The 26,499-nt window shown below is 38.7% G+C and overlaps 1 protein-coding gene across 2 annotated transcripts in view; it reads right to left on the bottom strand.

The window, feature by feature from the left end:
• Nucleotides 1-356: 356 nt before the first annotated feature.
• NOF1 (U3 small nucleolar RNA-associated protein) overlaps nt 357-26,499 on the bottom strand; it is a 341,291-nt gene continuing 315,148 nt past the window's right edge. For both annotated transcript variants that reach the window (XM_089833039.1, XM_089833040.1), the window contains exons 22-25: nt 1,462-1,567; nt 1,316-1,378; nt 1,013-1,084; nt 357-909 (exon numbers count right to left, since the gene is read on the bottom strand). In XM_089833039.1, coding sequence (XP_089689165.1) covers nt 835-909; nt 1,013-1,084; nt 1,316-1,378; nt 1,462-1,567 — 316 coding nt within the window. In that variant the 3' untranslated portion in view covers nt 357-834. The remainder of the gene's footprint in view (nt 910-1,012; nt 1,085-1,315; nt 1,379-1,461; nt 1,568-26,499) is intronic.

Genomic DNA, 26,499 nt, shown 5'->3' with positions numbered 1-26,499 from the left:
AAAAAGAAGAAGATCAGAGCTAATTAAAAAATAAATTAAAAATATTATGATATTATTTTCACCATCAATGTGTAATTTATTTTTTTTGCTTCTGTAAACAAGTTTGAAGCAATCCATAATAGCTACTAAAGCTATAAAAAAAGATTTGACAAAAAAACATACTTAAAAGGGAATTGACAATAAAATCCGTCAAGGGCATACAAATTTCCAATCTAAAAATTTATTTTTGCAAGAACAAAGTCATGAACTATCGGCTAAATTACTAAAAGAAAAACAATGTACAATTACAACAAGGGAGCCAAGCAACTCAAGTTGAATAGAGAGAAACATTGTACACAACATTGTAGTGAACTATCTGAAAAATGTGTTCAGGAAGGTACTCATTAAATTTTTAAACTGTTACAACAGCTGTGTGGAGTTGGAATGCAGTAGAAATATTAACGAATATAACAAGAAAGCTTTACATCGATCACAAGATTTTCTATATTTGTTGGGATTTGCAAAATCGCTTGTGACACCGAAGTGAGCGCTTATCTAGACAGCCACAGGCAGTATACAGCAGCAACAATAACTGTCGAGATCACGTGAGCAGTTTAACTTGTCATAGAACTTAAAATTAAATGAGTAAATTGATTCTAAACGAGACCCTATCAATACACTTCTGAAGGCGGGTCTTACAGACCGGAATAGGAGCAGATGTGAACTTTTCATCTGCAAAATAAATGTAATAAAGGCTTTTCTGGCCGCAAAACAATGTCAATAGTAATTTAAAAGGGACTTGATAGGTATATCCATGACTGCACTGCTTTGATTGAGTTGCATCAAGATTTCTCTCTAGCAGAATATGAACGTTTGCTTCTTAGAATTTAACATTTTTTGTGCAGAAGATGTTCCAACAATCCTCTCAAGCTGCAATCAAATTGGGACCATGGCATCATTCCAGTAAGGAAGCAAAAGAATCTAACAGGAATAGCAATCTAACACAAGCAGTATAGGGCACTTAATTTCTTACTTTCAAACTATCAAATCTTGAAACTAGAACAGTACATGTAGGATTATCGACCCCTTCAAACATATTGGTAATCTGCAAAAAAAGGAGCAAAACAAAAAGCAATAAGACCATGTTACAGATAAAAAAAAACTAAGATCTGCATAACACATTAAAATGGCGATTCAAAATATCAAGTTACGCTAGGCATATAAGCATAAACACTTTTATAGAATATAATTAGGTTAAGACTATTTTCTGTTGAAATGATAAAGAGCCAAATACCACGTTATATAGAAATAAATCACAGAACCTGCAAAATATTACCTCTGCATAAAAGTCATTCCTCTCAGGAAGAGAATAGTAGATCAAATCCCGTATACCCCGGATCTGCATCATAAGCACACTAATTCCAATAAACAAAGTACGGTGCAATAAAGAAAAAAGTGCAAATATTTGCTTTAATAACACACCTTATATCTATGATAGAAATGGGCACGCTCTGTATATAGCATAATCTTGCGCTCCTGATGGAAAAACCAAGTTCGTCCACGTGAAATGTCACTTTGTTTTGTGTATCTGAAGAAATAGCAAGGCAGATAAAACATGATATCAACAAAAAAGACCTTTCTCCCAAAAACGTTGAACTGAAGACTCCTCTAAACCTTGCCAAAAAAAGGCGTACAACAAAGAATTTGGAGTTCAAGTGAAAGATATACAAGTGAAGATTGATGTCAGTCACAGAAATGTAAGAATGGAATGACAACAAAGTTCACTCTAAATTATGTTTCCTTTTTACTTGAAACAAGCCAGTACATGAGCTCTGATTGAAAACATCAAGTTATAAAGGCAATCTTTTCTTAGAAAAATACAATGAAAAACATAAGCAGGCAGAAAAAAATACAATGGACATTCAATAAAACTCTCATGATATATCCTTTATTATCAGCGAATGCTAGCGAATTAAAAATGGCTTCATCACAATCTAAAAACGATGATCTTTTAAGCGAGATTCTTTATGTTTGAATGACATCCCAAACATAACATGAACTGGACACCATGCATAGCCTTCCCAAGTGACGCAGTTTAAAAATCAAGAATTCTAAAATGGCCAAAAACAGAACCACCCATTTCTTCACAATTAAACATACTCGTATGCATCCTAAGGGGTTATCAAAATAAAACATTTCCATTTTCACAATCTCATTAAAAATATGCTGAAAAAGCTTCTCACAGACCACTTTTTGGATATAAAAAAAACTGTAAACAAAAGAGTATTTTCCTCGAAAATTTGCACAATGAATGACCCATTACTCATTTAGAGGAAAACAATTTCAGAATTTTCTTCAAACCAATGACCATTTAAGTAATTTTTTCCCAAAAACTCATAGAAATCTCTGTTTAGATATTGGAAATGCCCATAAAAACATCTGCAACTTTATCTCCTCACCATTTTATCTACATCTTGCTCTTGCAACCAGGCATTGACCACCTCTTTTCCTCTGTACCATCATCATAAATTATCCAATGTCCACTAATAGGAACCTTAGGAGTTCTCCTTGCACACAAGTCAGAAATTCAGAAGTAAAACTCTTCTCTAAGTTCAATTTTATAACTCCCTATATTCCAGAAGCTACACTTTTTAACTCCAAAAGTTGCAAATTTCACCTGCACTCGATTCCTGTAACTTCCAGGCAGTTGGGAAAGAACAATTCCCAAAAATAGAAGCACTAATGTTTGAAAATGGAGCCCATGAAACATTTAATTTGTTGTTGAATTCTTGGGGCATTGGGATGTAGCCCCTCCATCTTAATGAAGGAACAATAAAGAAATCTTTTCCTTGAGAAATTAAAACCACAACTTTTGAAGCTAAAGTTTTGCCTCAATTTACGGATGTGAGAAAAGAGCACACAAAAGCCTAACCTTCAAGACCCTGCAAACAAAACTATAAAAGAAAACAAATCCAGTTGAATTCAGATTGCTAATGAGCTTGGATGCCCTGGCATAATACATACAGGGAAGTGAGATTTTCCATGAGTTAAAAACTCTTTGAACATTTGAGACTATTGCGCTACCTCTTCAACCACCTCTCTATATCATCCACTTGTTCTTTATCTTTATCTGATATGGAAAATCACCTCTCCTCCTATCTTCTATTCCTTTCTCTTTCTTCCTTATGAAATTTAACATCAATACGATCCCCACAAAGGCTTGTCGTCCCACTCTAGTCAATCTTCTTGTCTATATTGACATTTAGGATGGCATTATTGTTTGACCTTTCTACTGTTCCCGGCAAAAGCCCCATACCTTACGTATCCAGTTAGGTTCTTTCATAGTTGGCTCTCACTGGCCCTGTATGCAGACAAATCACCAAACCAACAGAGATGAACGGATTTGTCAGTGTTGTGAAATGGGTGTGGCCGAGACTAAGATCCATTTTCTATTCTACTATCCGATCTACTATGAGATTCAGGGGAGGTTCCATTGTTTATTCAGAGAATGCAAATCCATGTCCTCCTTTAGGTATGTTGAACAATGATGCACTCTTATCTCTACGAGGCTTTTTGTCTTTGGGATCTAACTCTACAGGAGTTATTCCCCTCTGGATTTGTGTACCATCATCAGCTTATCACTTCCCTTTTCATGCCGGCTACCTCACCTAAAGGAACCAAGTGATCTAGGAGCTCGTCCAATGTTGTTCACACCTGATTGGTGAGACGATGCTAAGATCACATGCACATGCACCATCAGCGACTGCGGTCCTCCTCTCCTCAGTGACAGGTTCGGACTTCTCTGCACACGAATAGTTATCCTTCGTTTTTGAACTACTTTTCAATGACTACAAACCGCTAATTGTTTAGCAGTTTTGTGGTCTCTCTTTTGTGGTGTTGTTTCTTTTTCTTTGCTTCTTGCTCTGTTGGTTTTCTTTTTCTCGGACACCATTTGGTGGTCCCGCTGTCTTTTGACCTCTATCTGTACTTTCAGTCCCTTAGGCCTGCTTTTGGTCTCTTATTGGACATTAATGATTTATCTTATCTTATCTTCACCTTTCACATATAAATTAGCATTTTCATAGAAATCTCAAACTTACTTGTTTGCACCTATTTTTCCTATACTCTCGTCTTCTTGCATATCATATCTTGCTGTAAACATGTGACATCTTATTGATGCACTTAACCTCTTCCATTTTAACACATTATCTTGTCATTTCATCCACACAAAAATTAGCCTCAATATCAATATTAATAAAACTTGAAAATTTGACAAATATCTATGAAATTTCCTCTCTCCCTACTATTGCAACATTGTTACCGTCCACCTTAATGCCCCCAAAGAGGGATGTATCAGCTGCAACCTCTTTCCTTTCATCATTTATAAACTCTTGTTTTGTTTGGAGATTGTCATCATCATCAATTTCTTTGTCATATATCGGATTTTCAAAGCCCATTGCAACTTCATCCACAATTTAATCTACCTATTTAGCATATAAATCAGCATCAATATGATTAGAAAAAATTCAGTAACACCTCTTGCTGCTGTTATTCCAACTCCATTATGAAACTTTGCTCCTACATTTTTCATGTCTTCTTCTTTCCTTATTTCTTCTACAACTTCAATTCTTACCTCTTCAATGCCCTCAAAGATATGTATATGCTGCTACAATCGCTTCTTCATATTTCTCATCTATCATCGACACACTTTCTTCTCTCATTATGCCACCACCATGACTTTTTCCATCATTTTTTATGACATCAACTACTACTCCATGTTGCATAGACTCCAACCTATCAAATCTCGAATGTATTCCTACCATCATCTCAAGGATTTTATTCCTTTGATACTGCTCCATAGCTGTACACTCAAACTGGTCTCTTCAAGAAAATCGTCACCCTCTTCCTCTTTGACATATCCACAAACACGTATACATAAAACAAAGGCTCACATAAAATAACTTTGAAGATGTACTGATGCAGAAGCATCCTGGGTTGGCATGTTATCTTGCTCATTCTGGTAGTTGTTGCCGAGTTACAGTCATTGCCAAGTTGCCACAATTGCCGAGTGCCAGTAATTTTGCAGTTTAAGCTGAGTTCAAGTTATCCCACGTCATGTTAACACTTGGGTTAGTGTGTTATCCCATCTTGCTTTGCAGTGTGTGCTGGGTGACTCTTCATGTGCCAAACTTTCCTGTTTATGCTGAGTGTCATCATTTTGGACGTGATTTCTACGTTTTTGGTGCGAGCTGACTTGTGGGATTTATTTCAATTGCAATGTTTTTGATAAGATCTTGCCTTGGGATGTGTCCTGACCATTGTTGGGTCTACCCTCCTAGTTTCTAATGTTCTAGAATGTTTTGTAAGCTGTTTTGGCAAGTATAAATAGGGGTCTTGTGGAGTATTTTGGTCATTCAATTTTAGAAGGAAGTATAGTTGTGAATTTTGAAGAGCTAGAGCTGCGGCTTAGGAACCAGAGGATAGCTTGGTGGACCTGAGGGTACAAGTGTGAATTCTTCTTGGTGTTCTTATCTAGTTGTGTATCTAGACTAGCTGGGATTGGGTTTGTGGGTTTGTGAGTTGGATCTCGTTGGATCTTGCAAAACTGATATTTTTGTAATTGTTGTTTGTATTTGGCCCCCCGGAAGGCCTTACAGCTAGGCATATTGCATCTAATCAGTTATATCTATGAATAAAAAGTTGTGATTTGGTATTAGATCTTGCATTATTGTTTCTTGCTGTTGTGTTTCCGTTGGGTGGTTATTTGCTGGGGGCTATAGGACATCTTCTTTGGGGATTCTCCTACCCTGCATTTTTTCATGTGGTATCAAAGCGAAGGTTGTTCTTGAATGTGTAGACAGATCGCTGAAGTTGTCAGTTTGCACCAAGATCATGGGTCGGAGAAGGTTGATTTGGTGGAGCTGATTGATCTTTTGGATTTGTGGATCTATTGCTTGGGGTTTGTGAAAATCTTGGAAGATGCCTCCAAGAAGATTGAACCCTAGGGCGATTGATGATCTCAGTGATGCTGTAGAAGAACAAATCTCAGAGAAGGTTAAAGCAGATTTCAGATCTGAGATAGAGGAGGTTAAAGCTAGTTTCAGATCTCAGATAGCATTGATGAAGAGTGACATGATTTTTTAAATCGTGAGTGCTTTAGGTGGCGTACCTAGGCATGTGGGTACTGAAGGTAGTTATGAGGAAGTTGCCGAAGACCTTGAAGTTGCTTGATCGAGTGGTGAGGACAAAACTAATCATATGGAGAGACCTATTGGAATTAGGGCTGGTCAGTTTGCTCGACCTAGACCTAAGTTGAAGCTGAAGCATAAGATGGAGGGTTCTAATTTTTCAGGTACTTTGAATCCTGAAGACTTGATTGATTGGATTGGTGAATTGGAAGACTACTTTGAGCTTGAGGATATTGAGGATCCACTCAGAGTAAGGTTGGCACAAACTAAGCTGAAGGGACATGCTGCTCTTTGGTGGAAGGAATTGCAAAGAGACAGAGAGGAGGAAGGTGAAATAAAGATCTCTAGATGGAGATTGATTGTGACTAAGTTGAAAGCTGAATTCATTCCTACTGACTATGAACTTGAGTTGTTTAAGAAGTTGCAGAATCTGAAACAAAAGGATATGACTGTGAAGGATTATACCAAGGAGTTCTACAAGTTGACTATTTGGTCTAGGCATAGAGAATTGTTAAAGGAAAAGGCAGCTCGGTATGTTAATGGTTTAAGATTCAATATTCAGGATGAGATTGGTATGTTGAATATTCCTTTGGTTGAGGATGCTTATCGGTATGCTTTGAGAGCAAAAGAGAAGCTGAAGAGGAAACATCAAGGTAACCCTCGAGGAACGGAGAAGCAAGATAGCTCAGCACAAGCTAAACCGAGTATAGAGGGTGAACCAAAACCTGTTGATCAAAAAAGGATAGGTGGAGGTATGTTCAAAGGTAATTGTTTAAAATGTGGCAAAGAAGGGCATTGATCTTTTGAATGTCTGATTGGTAGGACAACTACTATTGTAAATGAGGTTGAAGTCTAGGACAATCAGCCTAAGCAAGGCGAAAGTTTGCTGGCTTGGCTAGTACTGGTTGGTGAGAGGACATTGGATTCTTGTCAGAGGACTAATTTGTTTAAGACTTGTTGTAAGTCTGGTGGCAAAATTTGCAAGGTGATTATGGATGGTGGTAGTACTGATAACCTTGTTGTTGAGGAGATGGTTCAGAAACTTGGTTTGAAGAGAGTGAGACATCTTTATCCTTACAGGATTGGCTGGTTGCAAGGTGAGCATGCTTTGGAAGTGAGGGAGCAATGCCTTGTTGATTTCCAGATTGGGGCAGTATAAGGATCAAGTGTTTAGTGATATTGTGGATATAAATAGTTGTGATGTGTTACTTGGTAGACCTTGGCAATATGATTGCAGGGCTGTGCATGATTGTGTTAGGAATGTGTTACTGTTGATAAAGGTGGAAGTTTTCCCTGATTCCTTTGCAGAATGAAGAGCTCGGTAGGAGGAACTTGAGTATTGGCAGTCGAGTTGAGTGGCCAAACTTGAGAAGGTTGGAGATCAACATGGAAAGCAGACCTATGAAACACTTGTGGTGGATGTGAAGAAGAAGAAAAACAAGGGAAAAAGTGTACCAGTTGAAGAATTGGAGGACATGTATGTGAAGAACTAGTTTGGGATTTATGTGTTGAATCCCAGAAGATGTTCTTCCAGCTTCTAGAACATCTTTTTGAACCTGGGGTGTTTGATGCAGGAGTATCTTGGGTTGGCATGTTTTCCTGCTCATTCTGGCAGTTGTTGCTGAGTGCCAGTAATTTTGCAATTTAAGCCGAGTTTAGGTTATCCCACATCGTGTTAACACTCGGGTTCGCGTGTTATCCCATCTCGCTATGCAGTGTGTGCGGAGTTCCATAGTGTGTGTTGAGTGACTCTTCATGTGCTGAGTTTTCCTGTTTATGCTGAGTGTCATCATTTTGGATGTGATTTTTGTGTTTTTGGTGCGAGCCGACTTGAGGGATTTATTTCGACTATGATGTTTTTGATAAAATCTTGCCTTGGGATGTGTCCCGACCATTGTTGGGTTGGCCTTTCTATTTTGTAATGTTCTAGAATGTTTTGTAAGCTGTTTTGGCAAGTATAAATAGGGGTCTTGTGGAGTATTTTGGTCATTCAATTTTAGAAGGAAGTATAGATGTGAATTTTGAAGAGCTAGGGCTCCGGCTTAGGAACCAAAGGATAGCTTGGTGGACTTGAGGGTACAAGTGTGAATTCTTCTTGGTGTTCTTATCCAATTGTGTATTTGGACTAGCTGGGATTGGGTTTGTGGGTTTGTAAGTTGGACCTCACTGGATCTTGCAGAACTGATATTTTTGTAATTGCTGTTTGTATGTGGCCCCCCGGAAGGCCTTATAGCTAGGCATATTGCATGTAATCAGTTATATCTATGAATAAAGAGTTGTGATATAGATATCAATATGCAATCACAAAATTTACCACCAATAACTAATGTCAATATGCAACGAAATATGAATATCAAAATAAAACTTCACTTTCAAATTTCACAAAAAAAGTATTAAAAAGATTTCTCATAGGTCACATTTTGAAGATAAATTTGTAATGTCCCCAATTTAGCAAGTTCCAAGAGCTGGGGTTAGTTAGCTCATCATCTTGAGCCTCATGAGTTGATAGTTGGATTTGAAGGTCTTAGTTTTTGACTTGATATTTTTAGTAAGTCTATTTGTGGCCAGTTTCTATTTTTGGCAATGCAGATGTCGGTTAAATTGTGATGGTTGTTCATTCAATCATCTACTCGGGTTGAGATATTTTATTGGAGAATCATATTCATTGCATAAGTTATAAAGGCTTAATAATAAATGCACTTATTGTGTTAATGCACTATATGTTATAGAGTGATGTTGTGAAGCAGAAGCCTCTTTAGTGAAAGGTGTAATGATGAAACCCAATTGCACAAGAGTGATTATAAATATGATTTGTATTTTGTGAATGGACATCCTTGAATATTATTTTGTTTGGATAATCTTGCTAAGGGATTTTGTTTCTACCAAATATGGCAGTGTCTAATGCTAAGAATAGAACTTATATGCCAATTATGGTTTGCAATGTTCTCACAACTTCATACTAGTAAATGGAACAATACATATAAAATGTAAAATATATCTTTATTGATTGTACCAAATAAGTTTACATTACGAATACTAATGATCACCCATATTACCATCCCTTTTCAATTTCAATTGAGTGTTATATATAATGCTTGGATTGGTTACTAATACCAACCGAGGCGAATCTTGGTACAAGACTTTTTCTAACCACTACTTAATTAATTTATTATGAAATTACCTTCTACATTTACCCCTCCCTAAAAAACAAAGTCGCTTCCACATGACGAACAACCTTAGGAAGAGGGATGAGAAAATGTCCCTGAACTTGGAGTTGGAGCTATAGTTGGCGCTGCAACTTGAGCAATCAAAGTTGGAAGGCTTGCCAACTACTGCTTGGGTAGTCTTACATCTCATTAAGTCGCCATCTGTTTGGTATGAGTGCCCTGTACAAGCCTTATGCATCCATCTTGCACTTTTCTACTGGTGCCAACTGTTTTGCATGGGCTCTGTTTTTCTCATCAAGCTCTGTTCCAACTTTTCTATTTGCTCTCCAAGAATTATCTAGTCTCCTATTTTTGCCAATTCCCAATTAACCTTTTTTAGCTCAAGGAAGGTAGAACAAAAAGTTTCCTCCATCTTCGATAAGGTGGTCAAGAGGAGTTCCTATGCTTACACTGTGTGGTGTTTGCCACTGGTGGGAGTGTCTTTCTATTTCTTCCACTGGTCATCCTCGATCAAAAATCCATTTCAAATCATTATGGAAAACTTCCTTCATGAAGTATAGAAGGGACTTTGTAGTAGAGGTTACAGTAGTCATTTCAGCCTCTTGAGCTCTTTTTCTAATTTCTTGAGTAGCCAAATGTCATAGCTGCAAGCTTTGCCAGAACACGTTTTGTGCATTCCTCAAAATGTGTGCTTACTCCTCCCTTTGCTAACTGGTGGCTTTCTCCCTCCACACTTGTGGGCTCTATTTGTATACTCTCCTTTTCCTCTTGTAGCCGTAGGGAAGGCTCCCCCATCTCTAGTAGTGTTGGCTCCCCTATTAGGGTTGAGAAAGGGGGTGGTATGTTGTCTACTCCCACCTGAAATTTTGCCAATAGGGTATCTACCTCCTTATCCATCATATTGGGATCTTCTTGTTCCTATCACTACGGTTGCTCCTGTGCTACAACTCCTATGTTGGTTCCCTAAGGTTGGAGGAACAAGGTATTGTGGGTTGTACTGTTTTTCGTACTTTTACCCCGTGGATGATTCATCTAATGCAATTTGTTGTGCTGTCTCGACCTCTTGTGGAGTGTAACACTATTTGTGCTACTCCTTTTGTAGTCCTCATGTCCAACACCTTGATGTTTCGTATCCTATCAACCGGAACTAGATGAGCCATTGCTGAGATCCAAGAGGGTTCAAAATTAATCTGGTTGGCTCCCCAATTTGGCGAGGCTGCTTGACAGCTCGTGTCTTCCTGGTTTGGTCCTCACCACCCCTTCCTCCCCTCGGTCAACATCTTCCTCTTGATTATGACCTTGGTTTGTACGATCAACCCCCTCATTCGTACATCTCCCTCTCCTATATGACTCCTCCATATGGCCTTCATTTGTACGCTCTTCCTCCATACGAGGCTCACGCATATGACCTTTGTTTGTACGACCTGATCATGTGCGCCCTTCCTGTCCTTCTATATGCCTACGAATGATGGGTTGCCTTGTGCGCAGTTTTCTTTGATGTATCCTTACAGTGCTAGACTTTGCATTTCCACTCTCTGGTAGTGGTCCTTCTACAACTTGCACCATTTCTATGTCGTTAGAAGTGTCTTCCCTTCATGTTCTAGAACTATGACATTCTTCCTCCTCTTGGCTAGACTCCTCTTGCCCCTCTGATTACGTTTCCTCTTCTTCAACACTTTCTTTTGTTTTCTGTGTATCTCATATTTTGCCCTATCTTCCTCTTTTCCTCTGTGGCTCTTGCTTCCCTCTACCATGGCATCCAAATGCAACTAGTAGAATATGGTAGGTTTATAGGGCTCTACTCTGTTGGTTGGTAAAACTTTCCGTAGTATTCCAAGGCAACCTATGTGCGTAGAGCCTCTAGAAATAGGGCTATAGCATGACGAGGCATATAAATTTCTTGTGTTTTAATAGTAGAAATTCCTTTATTCTATCTAAGAATAATTGTGCCTAGTTGTATACCTTATCTTGGTATAACCCTTTCACCTGCAGAAGTATAGAGATAGCAATATTCGATGTTCGACTTCCCCCTGTTAATTTGCCTTCCATTAAGTCCACTACACACATCCTAATCAGAATTGATTGGCATATTAGATTAAATTAGTTCTTTTAATTAATTATTATCTCTATTCAATTACAAAGAATTCAATTCTTTTGAATTGTCCATTCAATTTCTAATGAATATGTAGATGAAGTGACCTTTCAACTTCCATGAAGATGTATAAAGAGGCTCAAGATGAATTGAACAAGAGAAGGATATGGACATACATCTCGTTTGTTGAGATTGCAATTTATATCAGATCTTATATATGGAGTTCATAGGCATGCATCTCAACCATGGGATTGCCCAATTCTTATAGAGTTCATGGGCATACATCTCAACCACGAGATAGCCCAACTCCTATAGAGTTCATGGGCATACATCTCATTCATGGGATAGCCCAACTTTTATGAGCTCGGACACACAACTCCTCCACAAGTTTGTCAAAATTTGATTGATTTGCAGGCATACATCTCACTTATGAGATTGTCCACAATTGTATTAAATTTTATTTAATATTATGAAAAAATTGAATTCTTGGTATTGTTTATTATGTGTTTACAATACCATTATTTCTTCCTTTGGTATTGTCCTCTGAATTGACAAAATGATTCAAATCAGTGGTATCAGAGCTAGGTTCAATCTCGTTTTAGATGTACCTACAATCACATTTATCCCAATATGAGGGTGTTCTTATAGTGGTCTTCTTAATCAAAAAATCAACATTAGGTCTTAGATTGATACAAAACTAATAACCAACCTTCCGAATTACAACAAGCTTGCATGATGGATTGTTGGTACTTCTCAACCGTTCCCTTCAATGGCACTTCATCTTCCAAACGTTGAGGTAATTAATGGATTTATTTGTCGCAAGATATGGTGGAAGTAGAAGTGGCAGGGCAACAATAACTTAATCGCATGTTCTTATCAGAAGATGAAGCACCAAGGACCATACGTGTAGAATTTCTCATGACATTGATGTCCATCTCGAGGAGCTTACCTTTTCCAATGATACACAAGGTTTGCATCAAAGGTAGATGGAGGCAAGGAGGCAAAATTTCTTTTGCAAGTTATCACCACCAAATTTACATGGGACATGGAAATATTTCAAGCTTGAGAGTATGCTTATCCCCCTTACTCCTTCGTACATCGTATGTCGTACAACCACTTCCACTCTCCTTCGTATGTCCTTTTCCTTGTATGTACGTCATACAACTCTTAGCTTTTATGTTCAGCCTTCCTTCTGTATGTGGTTTGTTTGTATAGGATGCATCGATGGATGGGGTTCTTCGTACACCAATTGTTTGTGCGTGTATTGCTGGCTTGTTCCTTCTTGTTGTACATGTGTGTACTAACTCTGTCATCTTCTCTTTGTCAGGGGAGTTGTGAGTTCTAGTCTTCTTGATTCCAACTTTCGTGCCCCTTGATCTTTGATTGTCTTTTGTGATTGTTCTCTTCTTTATTACTTTTATTAACTTTTTCCAAAAATATTCTTATTCTTCAATTATGATACCTTTTTATGCCTTGTCCTTCAAGCTTGTGCCTCCTTTCTTGATTCCTTGAGAATCCCTCCTCATGTTCTTGGAATGGATGGGCTTGTGTATCATCCACCATGGCAGTCCCTTCCTTGTATTCCTTGTACTCCTCGAGGTACATTTCAACATTTTTTAAATTTTCTATTCATCCGAGCAACTTCAAGCATATTGGAACTTGGTTAGAATGCTTCACCTCCATCTGCCAATGGAACAATCCCTTTAGCAATTTGTCTTGTCTTCCGAGCAGCTGCCATGTCTTAGAATACCTCCTCACTGGGCTCAAATTCTTCATTCTCACTATAGCCATCCCCTTCCAATTCTAAATCCGATGCCAATTCCTGGCTCACGGTTTGGTTCCTAAAGTCAATGGTATATTTTTCCCTTCACTTTTAATTGGCAGGGTGTTCCTTTTCTAGTTATGGTTGGCTCTGGCTAGCACTAACCATTCTCTGCCAAGTAAGACTTCCTACCCTTTTTTCTTCAGAGAGATGACCACGAAGTCCATAATGAAGTGTCGTGTCCCCACAGTCACTTTTTGACTCGCAAGGGTGCCAAGTGGTTTTATGTTGTGTTGGTCTGCTCCTACCAGGTGGAATGTGGGACACCAAAACGTGTGTTTGCACAGGGCTCGCCATCTCTCCTCAGGAAGTATGTTGACTCCCGATCTGCCATCTACAATGGTATTTATAAGTTTGTGTCCCAAGTTTTCTATCTCCAAAATGGCGGGAGCCCTCCCTATTCCCATCATGAATAGTGTTGGTTCCACCACTAGTTGTTCATTTGGTAATATTTTTCCATTGCCCTCTTCTTCTCATGGCTTGTTTCCTCCATGGCTAGTGTTTTCTTCTATCCCCAAAATTGCCACCCTTAGCTGAGGTAGCGTTTCCAGTAAGTCGGGGACTGTTACTGGAATAGCGGCTTGCAACATCTATTTTATTATATTGTTTTCGGATGCAAATTGTGCCAGACTATTTGATGTTTCCTTCTGACAATTTTGTTCTTTCTCCAATGCCATATGTGCCTCCTTCAGTCTTTCTTTCTCAATTCCTAGATCTGGATACTAAGCCTTCTTCGCTTGCGTTCTTGTCACCGCCATTATGTTTTCTTTAGACTTTGTTACTTATAACATGTTCATCGCATTTCCCTTAGGACAATCAACATCCTCATGATTCCTTGGTCCACACCATCAACATAATTTATTCCCACCACTTTTTTGGTTTTGGCATTCATGCACAAAGTGTCCCCACTCGTTGGAGAACTTGAATTTTGATAGATATTTGACTCAGAAGCGTGAACATTCCAGAGCTAGGTCTGCTCTTTATAGACAAAGGCCTAGGCAAATAGAGTTGCAACGAGTGGCCAGTTAGATGACACTAGCTCATTTTGATGGGAGTGGTAGAGTGACTAGTAGAGCTTGGGTTCACAAGTTCAACACCTACCTCACTTTGCATCCTATGAGTGAAGAGAACGCCATTATGTTTGCAATTTTGTACCTTAATGGAGTTGCACATGATAGGTGGTATCATAGTTTGGTAACTCTCCATCATGATCATATCACATCATACGAGGAGTTTGTTGGCAGGTTGATAGAGTGCTTCGATAAAAAGGATCCTACGGACTACTTTAGACAGTTGGCTCAATTACGACTAGACAACTAGTTTCAAAGCATTCATCAGTGAGTTTTAGAGACTTTTCATGATGGTATATGACATATCAGAGAGGAGAGTCATGCTCTTTATAGAGGGCCTAGCTGAGCCACTTAGAGAGTGGTTTACAACACTAGACTGTCCTTCATTACAAGAGGCTATGAAGAAGGCTAGAAATTACACCTAGACAAAAGTTTTCCTCAAAGTCTTCTAGTTCAGCTTATGATAGGACAGCTAGTAGGAGAGAAGAAATCATATTCCAAGCGGCCTATGGCAGCACCTTTGGATCAGGCTACTATTAATGATTTGACAACGAAGAAGCTATGTTTCTATTGTAGGGGACCGTATGATGGCACTCATGACTGTCCGATGAAGCCTAAGGGCAAAAATAGGATGATGGAGTGATTTTAGGATGATGAGGACAGTTATGATCCTATAGGGCAGCTAGCTGATTATGATCATATGCACATAGAGTTGTTGATGATGATGATGTGGATGATTCCAACCTCTAGATTTCCTTCCTTTCTAGTATGGGGAAGGAAGGAGCTTTAAGGATGCACGAGCTTATAGCGGGACATCATGTAATTGCTTTGTTTGACACAAGTGCCACCCATAATTTTATTGATGCCCATTTGATTACTAGGATGGGTATTCAAAGTTTCAAACAAAGGATTTTGAGGGCTTACAGGTCCAGGCAGCTGATGGTTACACCTTGAGCTGTAACAAGATGATTTCAGATCTTCCAGTGAAACCGAATACATATGCCTTTAGGGAAGATTTCTATGCGGTAGATATGGGAAGGGTTGGCATAGTCCTTGGCATGTAATGGTTGCGTACCCTAAAGGGGCAATAAAAATAGCACTAAGAAGATGGAGATGAGGTTCATCAGGGATGGGCAGCCGTAGACCCTTAAGGCTATCAGGAACAAAGAGCTTAAGTAGATCTCTCTTAGATGTATGCAGCACGTGGTATGCCATGAGAATGCTATTGATTGGGAAATTTAGTGTAGGTTGATGCCTACCTTAGAGGAGTCAAATAAGCTAGCATATCATCCAAATATTCAGCATTTCAGGACTAAACACTCTGAAGCATTTAGTGACTTGCCTCCTAGCAAACCAACTGACAAAGGGATTGAGCATATCATTGAGGCACCCAAAGCGGCTTAAGCATAAGACCGAGAAGGCTAAACAGGAGTTGTTTGACATGGGAAACATCAAACCTAGTAAGTCCCCAATTGCTTCTTCAGTTGTTTTGGTGAAGGAGGATACATTGCGGATGTGTATAGATTATCGGATGCTTAATAAGAGGACTATTGAGAATCGATATCCGATCCCTCGAATTGATGAGCTCATTGATGAGTTGCATGGAGCGATGCGCTTCTCTAAGATTGATTTCATATAGGAATATAATCAGATCTGTATGAGAGAGTAGGATATAGAAAAGACTGTGTTGAAGTGCTACCATGGACATTTGAGTTAGTCATTCTGTTTGGCTTGATGAATGCTTTGGCCACTTTTCAGCCTACTATGAATAGTGTTCCACAATCTGCTTTGGTGATTTGTGTTATTATTCTTTGACGACATTCTAATTTATAGTGAGACTTGGGATGACCATGCTGCTCATCATGATACAGTGCAGGATATCTTGGATAGGGCTTCCTTGTACTCTAAGGAGTCCAAGTGTTCTCTTGGCATGACAAAGCTACTTTATTTGGGACATATTATTATCATGGAGGTTGTTTGCATGGATCCTGAAAGGATTTGTGCTATCCTAGAGTGGCCTACACAAGAGAACCTAACATAGTTGAGAGCATTCAGTAGACTTTGTGCTTTCAACCATAAGTTTCTCCAGACACACAACTCCCCTTACAGATTTAACTCGTAAGGGTGTTTTTCAATGGACTCCTTGAGCACGGGAGTCCTTAAAGAAGTCCAAGATTATCATGACTTCATGCCTTGTCTTCTTGAGGGCCGTTACTACAAGGTCAAGGAAGAACTGCAGAGCCCTAATCACCATTTTTTGTCCCATTAAGGGTGGCCACAGGGTTGGCTTCCCAAGAGCCTTCCAAGTTTCTTCAGGGAGGGCATTAACACCCAAGCCTCCATCTACAATAATATTGGTCAATTTGCACCCCATGATCTCCATCTCCACCATTGCCAGAGTTCTTCCTATTCCTATGAGAAATATAGAGTTAATGTCTTTACCTATTATTTCTAGCTCCTTCAGTCATGTGCTATTGCCACCCTTAATTGCGGTAGGGTCTCTAACAAGTCCCCAATGTTTACTAGTACTATGTCTCGAGGACTTATTTCATGATGTTAATTTTCAAAAAGGACTTGGTGGAGGAGGTTTTAGGGGTACTTACCTTCCCTTCCTTTTCCATCATCATGTGGATCTCCCTCCTAGCTTCGTCTAACCTCTCCTTTTTCGTACTTGCATCGGAGTGATAGCTAAGACTTCCTCTTTTGATTCTGCCACCTGCAGCATGTTCTGACACAAGGAGATAAGAATAACCAAGGCCTAAGGCACACCCAGCTCTCCAAATCCACCCTGTGAGAGTTAACACAGTGGAAAACAGAACACAAATACAGTAACAAGGAAAGGGAACAAGCTATCGTTATTGATTCAACAAGTAATCAGCATATATGCCCAGCTGTAAGGCCTTCTGGGTTATGGCCAATACAAATTACAATCTTCAAATTCTCACTTCCAAATGCATATCTTCTTTTCGCAATCTCACCTCTAGCTTCTGTCTCGTCTTCCTCCCTCTCTCTTCCTCTCTAAAACCTAACCTTAGACTTTCTTAAATATTTGCCAAAACGACTTACAGAAGATTCTAGAACATAGAAAGGCCACAAGTTAGCTCTTTACAAATATTAGCTACCTAACATAAATTAAATACAAGCAGAGTAGGCCCAAACTGGAACCGGATGCAGACACTCACTCCACAGCAACTACGAACTTGGCATCCTCCAATGCTTGGCAACCAAAGGATTCACTCGACATTCAAAGAATTCACTCGGCAACCAAAGGAACTCGGCAGCAACTAAAAATGACTCAGCATCCAAAGAGTTCACTCGGCAACAACTAAGAACTCGGAAGTCACTGACAGAAAGAGCAAAAGTACAGGATTGCAAGGAAACCCAAGATGCTCCTGCATTAGACAACAAAGGTTGGAGAAAATGATTCTCCTGAATCATGCAAGTGTCACAACCTGAGCTGAATCCAACTTAGATTGAAAAATCCATGTAGCATCTTCAATAGGTCTATTCTTCCACTTCACCAAATACTCATAGTAATCTTTTCCTCTTGTGCTCTTACAAATTCTTTGACTCAATATCTGTTCAACTTCAATCTGTTTCTTTGGGTAACCATCAGGTACAACAACTTCATCATCTGACTCATGATACTTGTATACATCAGCAACATTGAATATAGGAGATATATCCATGTCATCATGTAACTCAACTTCATAAGCATTACCACTATCAAACTTCCTTAAGATCTTACAAGGTCCAAACTTTTTCGTCTTCAACTTACTGTATGTTCGAACTGAGAATCTTCCTTTCTTCAAATGAACCATCACCTCATCACCAACTTCAAAATCATGATGTCTTCTAGACTTATCAGCATTCTCTTTATACTTCTAATTACTTTGTTCGAACCTCAACTTCACTTCTTTATGCAAAGACTCCATAAAATCTGCAAATGCTTCCCCTGCAGCACTTCTCTTGCCTTCACCAACAACATCTCTCAAATTTGACACTCCTCTAGGCTGCATTCCAGTAACAATCTCAAAAGGTGTCTTACCTGTACTCCTATTCACAACATTAATATATGCAAACTTAGTTTGTACCAATACCATCTTCCAATTACTTGGCTTATTCCCAACTAAACATCTCAGCAAATTACCCAAGCTTCTATTCACAACCTCTATTTGTCCATTTGTTTGTGCATGTAATGTAGAACTAAACTTCAACTCAGTACCCATCTTCTTCCACAAAGTCTTTCAAAAATAACCAACAAACTTACTATCTCTGTCAGAAATAATGCTTCTTGGTAATCCATGCAATCTCACAATCTCCTTAAAAAAAAGTTTAGCAACATGCTCAGCATCTGATGTCTTCTTAAATGGTATGAACTGACCCATCTTAGAAAATCTGTCCACTACAACAAATATGGAATCATACCCCTTCATCGTCTTAGGTAATCCAAGAACAAAATCCATACTAATGTCACTCCAAGGTTTCTCAGGAACAGTAATAGGTGTATACAAACCAGTATTTTGACTTCCTCCTTTTGCAACTTGACAAACTCCACAACTCTTCACAAATTTTTGAACATCCTTATACATTTGTGGCCAATAATATTTCTCTTTCAACAAACTCAATGTCTTATCAATTCCAAAATGTCCAGCTAATCCACCACTATGCCTTTCCTTAATCAGATTCAACCTCATAGAACTTCTAGGAATACACAACTGAATACCTTTGAACAACATACCTTCTTGAATGAATTACTCATCATACTTACTTATGTGGTCTGTCAGATTTGGTGCTCTGCACTCTCTCCACGCCTCAGAAAAATCAGAATCAGCATCATACAACTCTTTCATTTCATCAAAACCAAGAACTTCAACTTTCATTTCAATCAACAGAGAACGTCTTCTACTCAATGCATCAACAACTCTGTTAGTAACTCCACTCTTATGCTTAATAACAAATGTGAAACTTTGTAATTACTCAACCCACTTCATATGTCTCTGATTCAATTTATGTTGACTTCTCAAGTATTGTAAAGCTTTATGATCAGTATACATCACAAACTCCTTAAGAATCAAATAATGTCTCCACTTCTTCAATGCTTGAACAATAGCATAAAATTCTTGATCATACACAAAATACTTCCTTTTAACATCATTCAACTTCTCACTAAAGAAAGCAACAGGCTTACCTTCTTGACTTAATACAGCTCCAATTGCATTACCACTTGCATTACATTCAACTTGAAATACTTTGTTGAAATCAAGCAAAGCCAATACAGGTAATTCAACAACCTTTTGTTTCAAAGTCTCAAAGCTCTTATTAGTTCCATGTGTCCACTTGAATTCCTTTTTATCTCCCCTCATTGTCTAAGCCATAGCATTACAAATAGAACTGAAATTCCTTATAAACTTCCTGTAAAAACTAGCCAAACCATGAAATGATCTTACCTCACTCACATTCTCAGGTGTAGGCCACTCCAAAATTGCTTTAACCTTCTCAGAATCCATCTTCAATCCATTAGCTGAAATCACAAATCCCAAATACACAACTCCTCTTGCATAGAAGAACACTTTTTTAGATTAATCAACAACTTCTCCTCTTTCAACCTCTGCAATACTTGTCTAGTATGCTCAAGATGTTCTTCCTTAAGTCTTACTAAATATCAAAATATCATCCAAATAAACAATCACAAACTTACCCAAAAATCTTTTCAGAACTTCATTCATCAACCTCATGAAAGTACTAGGTGCATTAGTCAAACCAAAAGGCATAACCAACCATTCATACAAACCATCTTTTCTCTTGAATGCAGTCTTCTATTCATCACCTTATCTAATTCTGATCTGATGATAGCCACTCTTCAAATCAATCTTGGTAAAATACTTTGCTCCACTCAAACAATCCATTATGTCATCCATCCTCGGCATAGAAAACCTATATTTCACTGTTATCTTTTTAATAGCTTTGGAATCAATACACATTCTCCATTCTCTATTCTTTTTAGATGCTAATACAATAGGTCCAACACATGGACTCAAGCTTTCTCTGATCAAACCTTTTTGCAACAACTCATGCACTTGTCTGTTAAGTTCTTCATTCTTTGTAGGTGTCAATCTATATGGTGCTTTGTTTGGCAAACTAGCTCTAGGAATCAGATCCATACAATGACTTATGCTTCTTACTAGAGATAAACCATCAGAAATATCATCAACAACAATATCCTTATACTCATTTAACAATTCTATAATTTCTACTGGTACTCGGCTATCACTATCTGCTGTCACTCGGTTATTACTAGCTTCTGCTGCTCGGTCATTACTACCAACACTTGGTCCTCTAGGAACTATGGCAAAACAGACTTGATTCTTCTTCACTTCCTTTTCAAATTGCTTTCCATTAACCATGCACACTTTTATTGCAATACAATTGACCTCATCTAAACTTTCAATTAAAGGCAACAATATTTGCTTCTTCCCATTCATCCAAAGAGTATATTGATTCAATCTTCCATCATGTACAGCATATTTATCATATTGTCAAGGTCTACCCACCAAAATATGACAATAATCCATAGGCATAATATCACACAAAACTTCGTCAAAGTAATGTCCAATCTTGAACTTCACAAGGCATTCCTCACTTACCAATATCTTATGCTCATCTTTGATCCATGAAATGTGATAAGGTTTAGGATGCTTCAGCCTCTGTAACTACAACTTTGTAACCAACTCTTCTTATGCCAAATTTGTAGAACTTCCATTGTGAATGATCACTTTGCAACATTTTCCAGCCATCTTACATCTTGTCTCGGGAAGACTTCTTAAAACAGGTTCCTCATCACTTCCCTTATTACATAAGGTTCTTCTCACCATCAGATTTTCTCCAGCCTCAAGTCCACTTGGTGAACACTCGTCATCTCCTTGAATCACAGCATTTTTGTTACCTTGCCCACTTTTAGAGGAACTACATTCAAAAGATCTATGTCCCTCTTTACCACATCTAAAACAGTTACCATGAAATCCACCTCTAGAATAAGAATTACCTCTTCCTTAGTAAGAATTACCACTTCTCCATTTAGTCTTGCCCTTGTCATCATTCTTCCATTTAGATTTGCTTTTATCCTGTACAAAATTGTCAGATCTGCTACCTTCACTATAAGATCTACCTCTGCCTCTCTGGAATCTACCACCTCTACCTCTTTGTCTTTGTTCATGCTTCTTTGTCAAGATCTCCTCAGCGTTCAAGGCATATTGATAAGCTTCTTTCACACTTTCCAACTTTACAAAACTTATTTCATCTTGAATTCCAGATCTTAATCTATTTATGTACCTTGAAATTATCATCCACATGTCCAGATCTGATGTCCAATCTATAGAATTCCTCAGTATACTCTTTCACAATCATGTCTCTTTGCCTCAAATTTTGCATCTTTTTCCACAAGCTAACTTGGTATCAACAGGAAGAAATTTATTCTTTACCTTGTTCACCATCTTTGGCCAAGTTCTAATCTTCTCCTTTCCTCTCCTTTGTCTACCAATTTGCAAGTGCTCCCACCATAGTGATGCATGACCTTTCAGCCTAGTAAGTGCAATCTTCACCTTTCTATTATCAGGGGTGTTTTTCATACTCAAAGAACTTCTCCATATTTGAGATCCAATCTAGCACAACATTGGTATCCCATTTTCCATCATAAGGAACAACTTCTACAACAGGCTTTGAATTTTCCCTAGACAACACTCGCAACAATCTTTCCTCATCTTGATCTTCTTCAGGTTCTAGATTATGGTTTGGTGCTACTGCTTCATCATCACTTACATCATCAAGATGTGCTCCTCTCCTCTGGGCTGTCTCCAAAGCATCTAATCTAGCTGCAATTTGTCTCAACTGATCCAATATAGCATTATCAACATTATTTCCTCTACCATGAACCATCTTTACAAATTAGGTTTTTGCAAAATCGTAACCCTCTGCAAGTTGTAGGTCAAATTCGCAGATCTACCACCCTACAACCAAATCAAATCAGAGTTCTACACGATCCAATCTACACAAGGACGAACCTCAAGCTCTAATACCACCTAACGCAAGGAGATAAGAATAACTAGGGCCTTAGGCACACCCAGCTATCCAAATCCACCCTGTGAGAGTTAACACAGTGGAAAACAGAACACAAATACAGTACCAAGGAAAGGGAACAAGTTATCATTATTGATTCAATAAGTAATCAGCATACATGCCCAATTGTAAGGCCTTCTGGGTTATGGCCAATACAAATTACAATCTTCAAATTCTCACTTCCAAATGCATATCTTCTTTTCGCAATCTCACCTCTAGCTTCTGTCTCGTCTTCCTCCCTCTCTCTTCCTCTCTAAAACCGAACCTTAGACTTCCTTAAATACTTGCCAAAACGGCTTACAAAAGATTCTAGAACATAGAAAGGCCACAAGTTGGCTCTTTACAAATATTAGCTACCTAACAGAAATTAAATGCAAGCAGAGTCAGCCCAAATTGGAACTGGACGCAGACAACTTGGCAAATAAAAACTAGCACTCCACATCCACACAAGCTCAGCATCCAAAGGAATCACTTGGCAACAACTACAAACTCGACATCCTCCAATGCTCGACAACCAAAGGATTCACTCAGCAACCAAAGGAACTCGGCAACAACTAAGAATGACTCGGCATCCAAAGAGTTCACTCGGAAACCAAAGGAACTCGGCAGCAACTAAGAACTCCAAAGTCACTGGCAGAAAGAGCAAATGTGCAGGATTGCAAGGAAACCCAAGATGCTCCTGCTTCATGTTCACACTCTTCTGTTTGGGGCAGTTAGCATCCTCATGATTTTCGGGCCCACACCATTTGCAGAGTATCCTCCCATTTTGTCCTCCATTCTAACAATCATGGGCAAAGTCCCCATAATATAGGAGATGTTAAATCATATGGTTGTAACTTGTTAACCCACTTCTTTTGCCTCTCATTTAAATCTCTCGGTCCTAATAAATGTTTTAAGCTGTTATAATCTGTCTTAATGCAAAATTTGCTGCCCACTAAGTATGGCCTGAACTTGGCCAAAGCATGCCAACATCTCCTTATCGTAGAGGTTGAACAATCTCTTAGTTCCATGTAGCTTCCTACTCTCAAAAGCTATAGGATGACGATCCTAGGGCAAGATTGCACCAATATCCTCTCTTGAGGCATCACGGTGCAAATCAAATGGTCTCGAGGCATTCTTGGGGAGAGGATGGTTAATCTCAGCAAAGGCGAACTACAACTGGAAGAAAAATATCATTTCCATTGAAACTAATGATTGAAAATACACAATTGACCTGAGGAGCTAGTCGGTAAGTCATGAACTCGCCTTTGATACAGAAGTCGAGGGAGAGGATGGCAATGGGATTGAGCCAAATGAAGAGAGCATTCTACGGCTGCGAAAGTATTTAGAAGATGAAACGAGTTCTCTCAATTTTCTCTCCATTTTGTGATCTTGCAATCAGGCTTTCATCTCCCCTTTTCCTTCATAACATCAAAATGAATTACCCAATTCCCAAAAATAATGAAAGGACATGGAATTTTTGTTCTCAACTAAGTCCAAACACAATCGACGGGATTGGTTAGTGTCTGAAAGGTTGTACAACAGTTGAGTCACCACGTCCACACTGGAAGAACAACACTACTCAGAGAATGTTAGAGGTAGTGGTGGCCACACAGGAGCAGCTCGCGTTAGGCCCATCCACAGCTATAGGGGAGGATGTTGAGGCATACTTGGCTAACATGGTGACTCAAACTCGCCAAGTAGTGATTTTTGCACAGACACGTGGACTGGAGATCTGGAGCAAGTTCTATCTTTCATGCAAGTTGGTTGCCTGGCTGCCTTTACAATATGCTTCAAGGCATGAAGGTGGCCTAGCACAGAGACTCTTGAAATGACACAGGAGTGGACTGCTAGAGAGCCTGTAGTAGAGAGCTGAGTGGAGAACCTAACGCTAGAGATAGTACAGGTGTATCGAGATGCATACTATGCTCTACAGAAGAGTCAGGTAGATCAGGTAGCAACAAAGAGGGCTCGGGAGGAGACAACTACTAGATTAGTGGCAACGAGTGTTGCCCGCTCTGTCTACCAAATTAGTGGCAATGAGAGAAAACTGATTCAACATCCCCCGCCACCAACTCCCCACCTCCCTCTCAGTATAATCACGTGCTCTTCATGGCATACCTATCAGAGCTTATACAATGTTTTGCTTCATCACTCTATCCTTTAGTTGAGACTTCATAGATTCATTTTCTCTTCCAAGTACAATATAGGATTTAATTCCTTCCCTACTACTCTCCCCACAACAATGTCTGATCATAATCCACTCTTATTGGATTGGAAAAATCACCTACATAAGGGCACAGTCCCTTTCTCTATGCAATCATGTCGGGCACTCGATTTCCATTCTTGTGTCAAAGCATGGTGGGCCTCACTCGTGATAGGAATTCACATGGTTTGAGTGACTCAAAAATTAAAATATTATTAGAAGAAAAGTCAAGGAATGGAACATGCTCAGAATATTACTTATCAAAAAAAGAAATAGTGCACGTTTGACTTCTATCTAGGAGTAGATGGCTAGGGGTAACCTCTTAGTAACAACACATGCTAAAGAAGAGGTTTTGAGGACTAATTTGAAAAATATCTTGTATACGGAGGAAATTTTCTAGAAACACAGATCCAAAGTTCAATGGTAATAGGAAGGGGGTTAAAACTCAACATTTCACCGCTCAACTTCTAACCAATAGAAAAGAAACACCGTCCTTGGCCTCAGAGGTAAACATGTTAGACTCGTTATAGAGGACATGCAACTGGGTATTATGGGCTCATGATTCTTCTGCAAAGCCTTCAAGGATGATTATTGTATTGTTGATAGTGCGTTAGAAGTGAAGAGGTTGGACTACCCCCCAAAAACTATTTCTAAGATTCATAATGAGCTTTTATGGCCATGATCATGCTCAAGGAACAACAAAGTGCTACCTTCTTTCGGTGCCTTCAGGAACCTAGGTTCGGCTGGTTTCCCTCCTTTCTCTTCAAATAATCTAGGATAGAGTGGGCCTGATGTAATTGCAACTATAAGAGACTTCTTTAGAGTAAGCGAAATTCTTCAAAAATTAAATTGCTCTTTTATAGCCTTGATTCCTAAAAATTCAGGAATCACTCTCCATTACTTCAGACAATAAGCCTAAGTAATGTAGCTTATAAAATCTTTTCCAAAGTCCTAGTCAATAGAATCAAACCATTTCTTGCCAATCTTATTAACTACAACAAGAATAGGTCCGTCCATGGGTGACAAATCCTTGATGTTGTCATTACTATCCATGAAGTCTTTCAATCTAATGGAGAAATGCACGCTTCTAAGGTAGCTCACAAATTGGACATATCCAAAGCTAATGATAGAGTCAAATGGAATTTCCTTTTAAGATTAGGGTTTAATAAGAAGGTGATTTCTTTGATCAAGGAATGCGTGACAACTATCTTTTACATTGTCCTAGTCAATGATGGCTACAGGATTTTTTTGGCACTTCTAGAGATATCAGCCAAGGAAACCCTTTGTCCCCTTGCTTATTATTTTGGCATAGATTTTGGGTGTGTACCTTGCTTCTAACCTGCCCCTAATGGTCTTACAATAGTTTATAGATGGCACAATCATTTTTTTGTAATACAATAGTCCTCAAAGCTAGATGTCAAAAATGCCTCCTCGACTAGTATCCCTCGAGATTGGGGTGAAGTATCAATTATGTTAAAAGAAAATTCTTTATATATTCTCATCACTCCCTACAAAAAAACAGTTAAGAATATTCTTGGATGTCAATGTAGTAATCTCCTAAATACTTACCTTGAGTTGCCACTCACAATGAAGGAGGCGTCAAACTATTTTTGGAACACAATTTTGGAAAGAACGCAACTTGGTTGGATGCAAAATAAAACTCTTGACTAACAAGGGTAAGCTGCAATTCATCAATCAATCCTTTCAAGGGATCCTTGTCTATTTGCTATAACCTTTTAGAATATCTAATAATTGGGTTAATAAAATGAAGAGAATTCGCAGAAACTTCCTTTTGTCTAGAATGGAATAGAAGTGGATGGTTTTGGTTAAATAGGATTCTTGGTTAGCCAGCCAAAACCTATGGAAGGTTTCGATGTTAGA

Source organism: Cupressus sempervirens, chromosome 5, assembly GCF_028749045.1.
Source record: "Cupressus sempervirens isolate cs-2001-9-10 chromosome 5, ASM2874904v1, whole genome shotgun sequence".
Lineage (NCBI taxonomy): Eukaryota > Viridiplantae > Streptophyta > Pinopsida > Cupressales > Cupressaceae > Cupressus > Cupressus sempervirens.
This window is presented reverse-complemented; position numbering and strand designations above follow the sequence as displayed.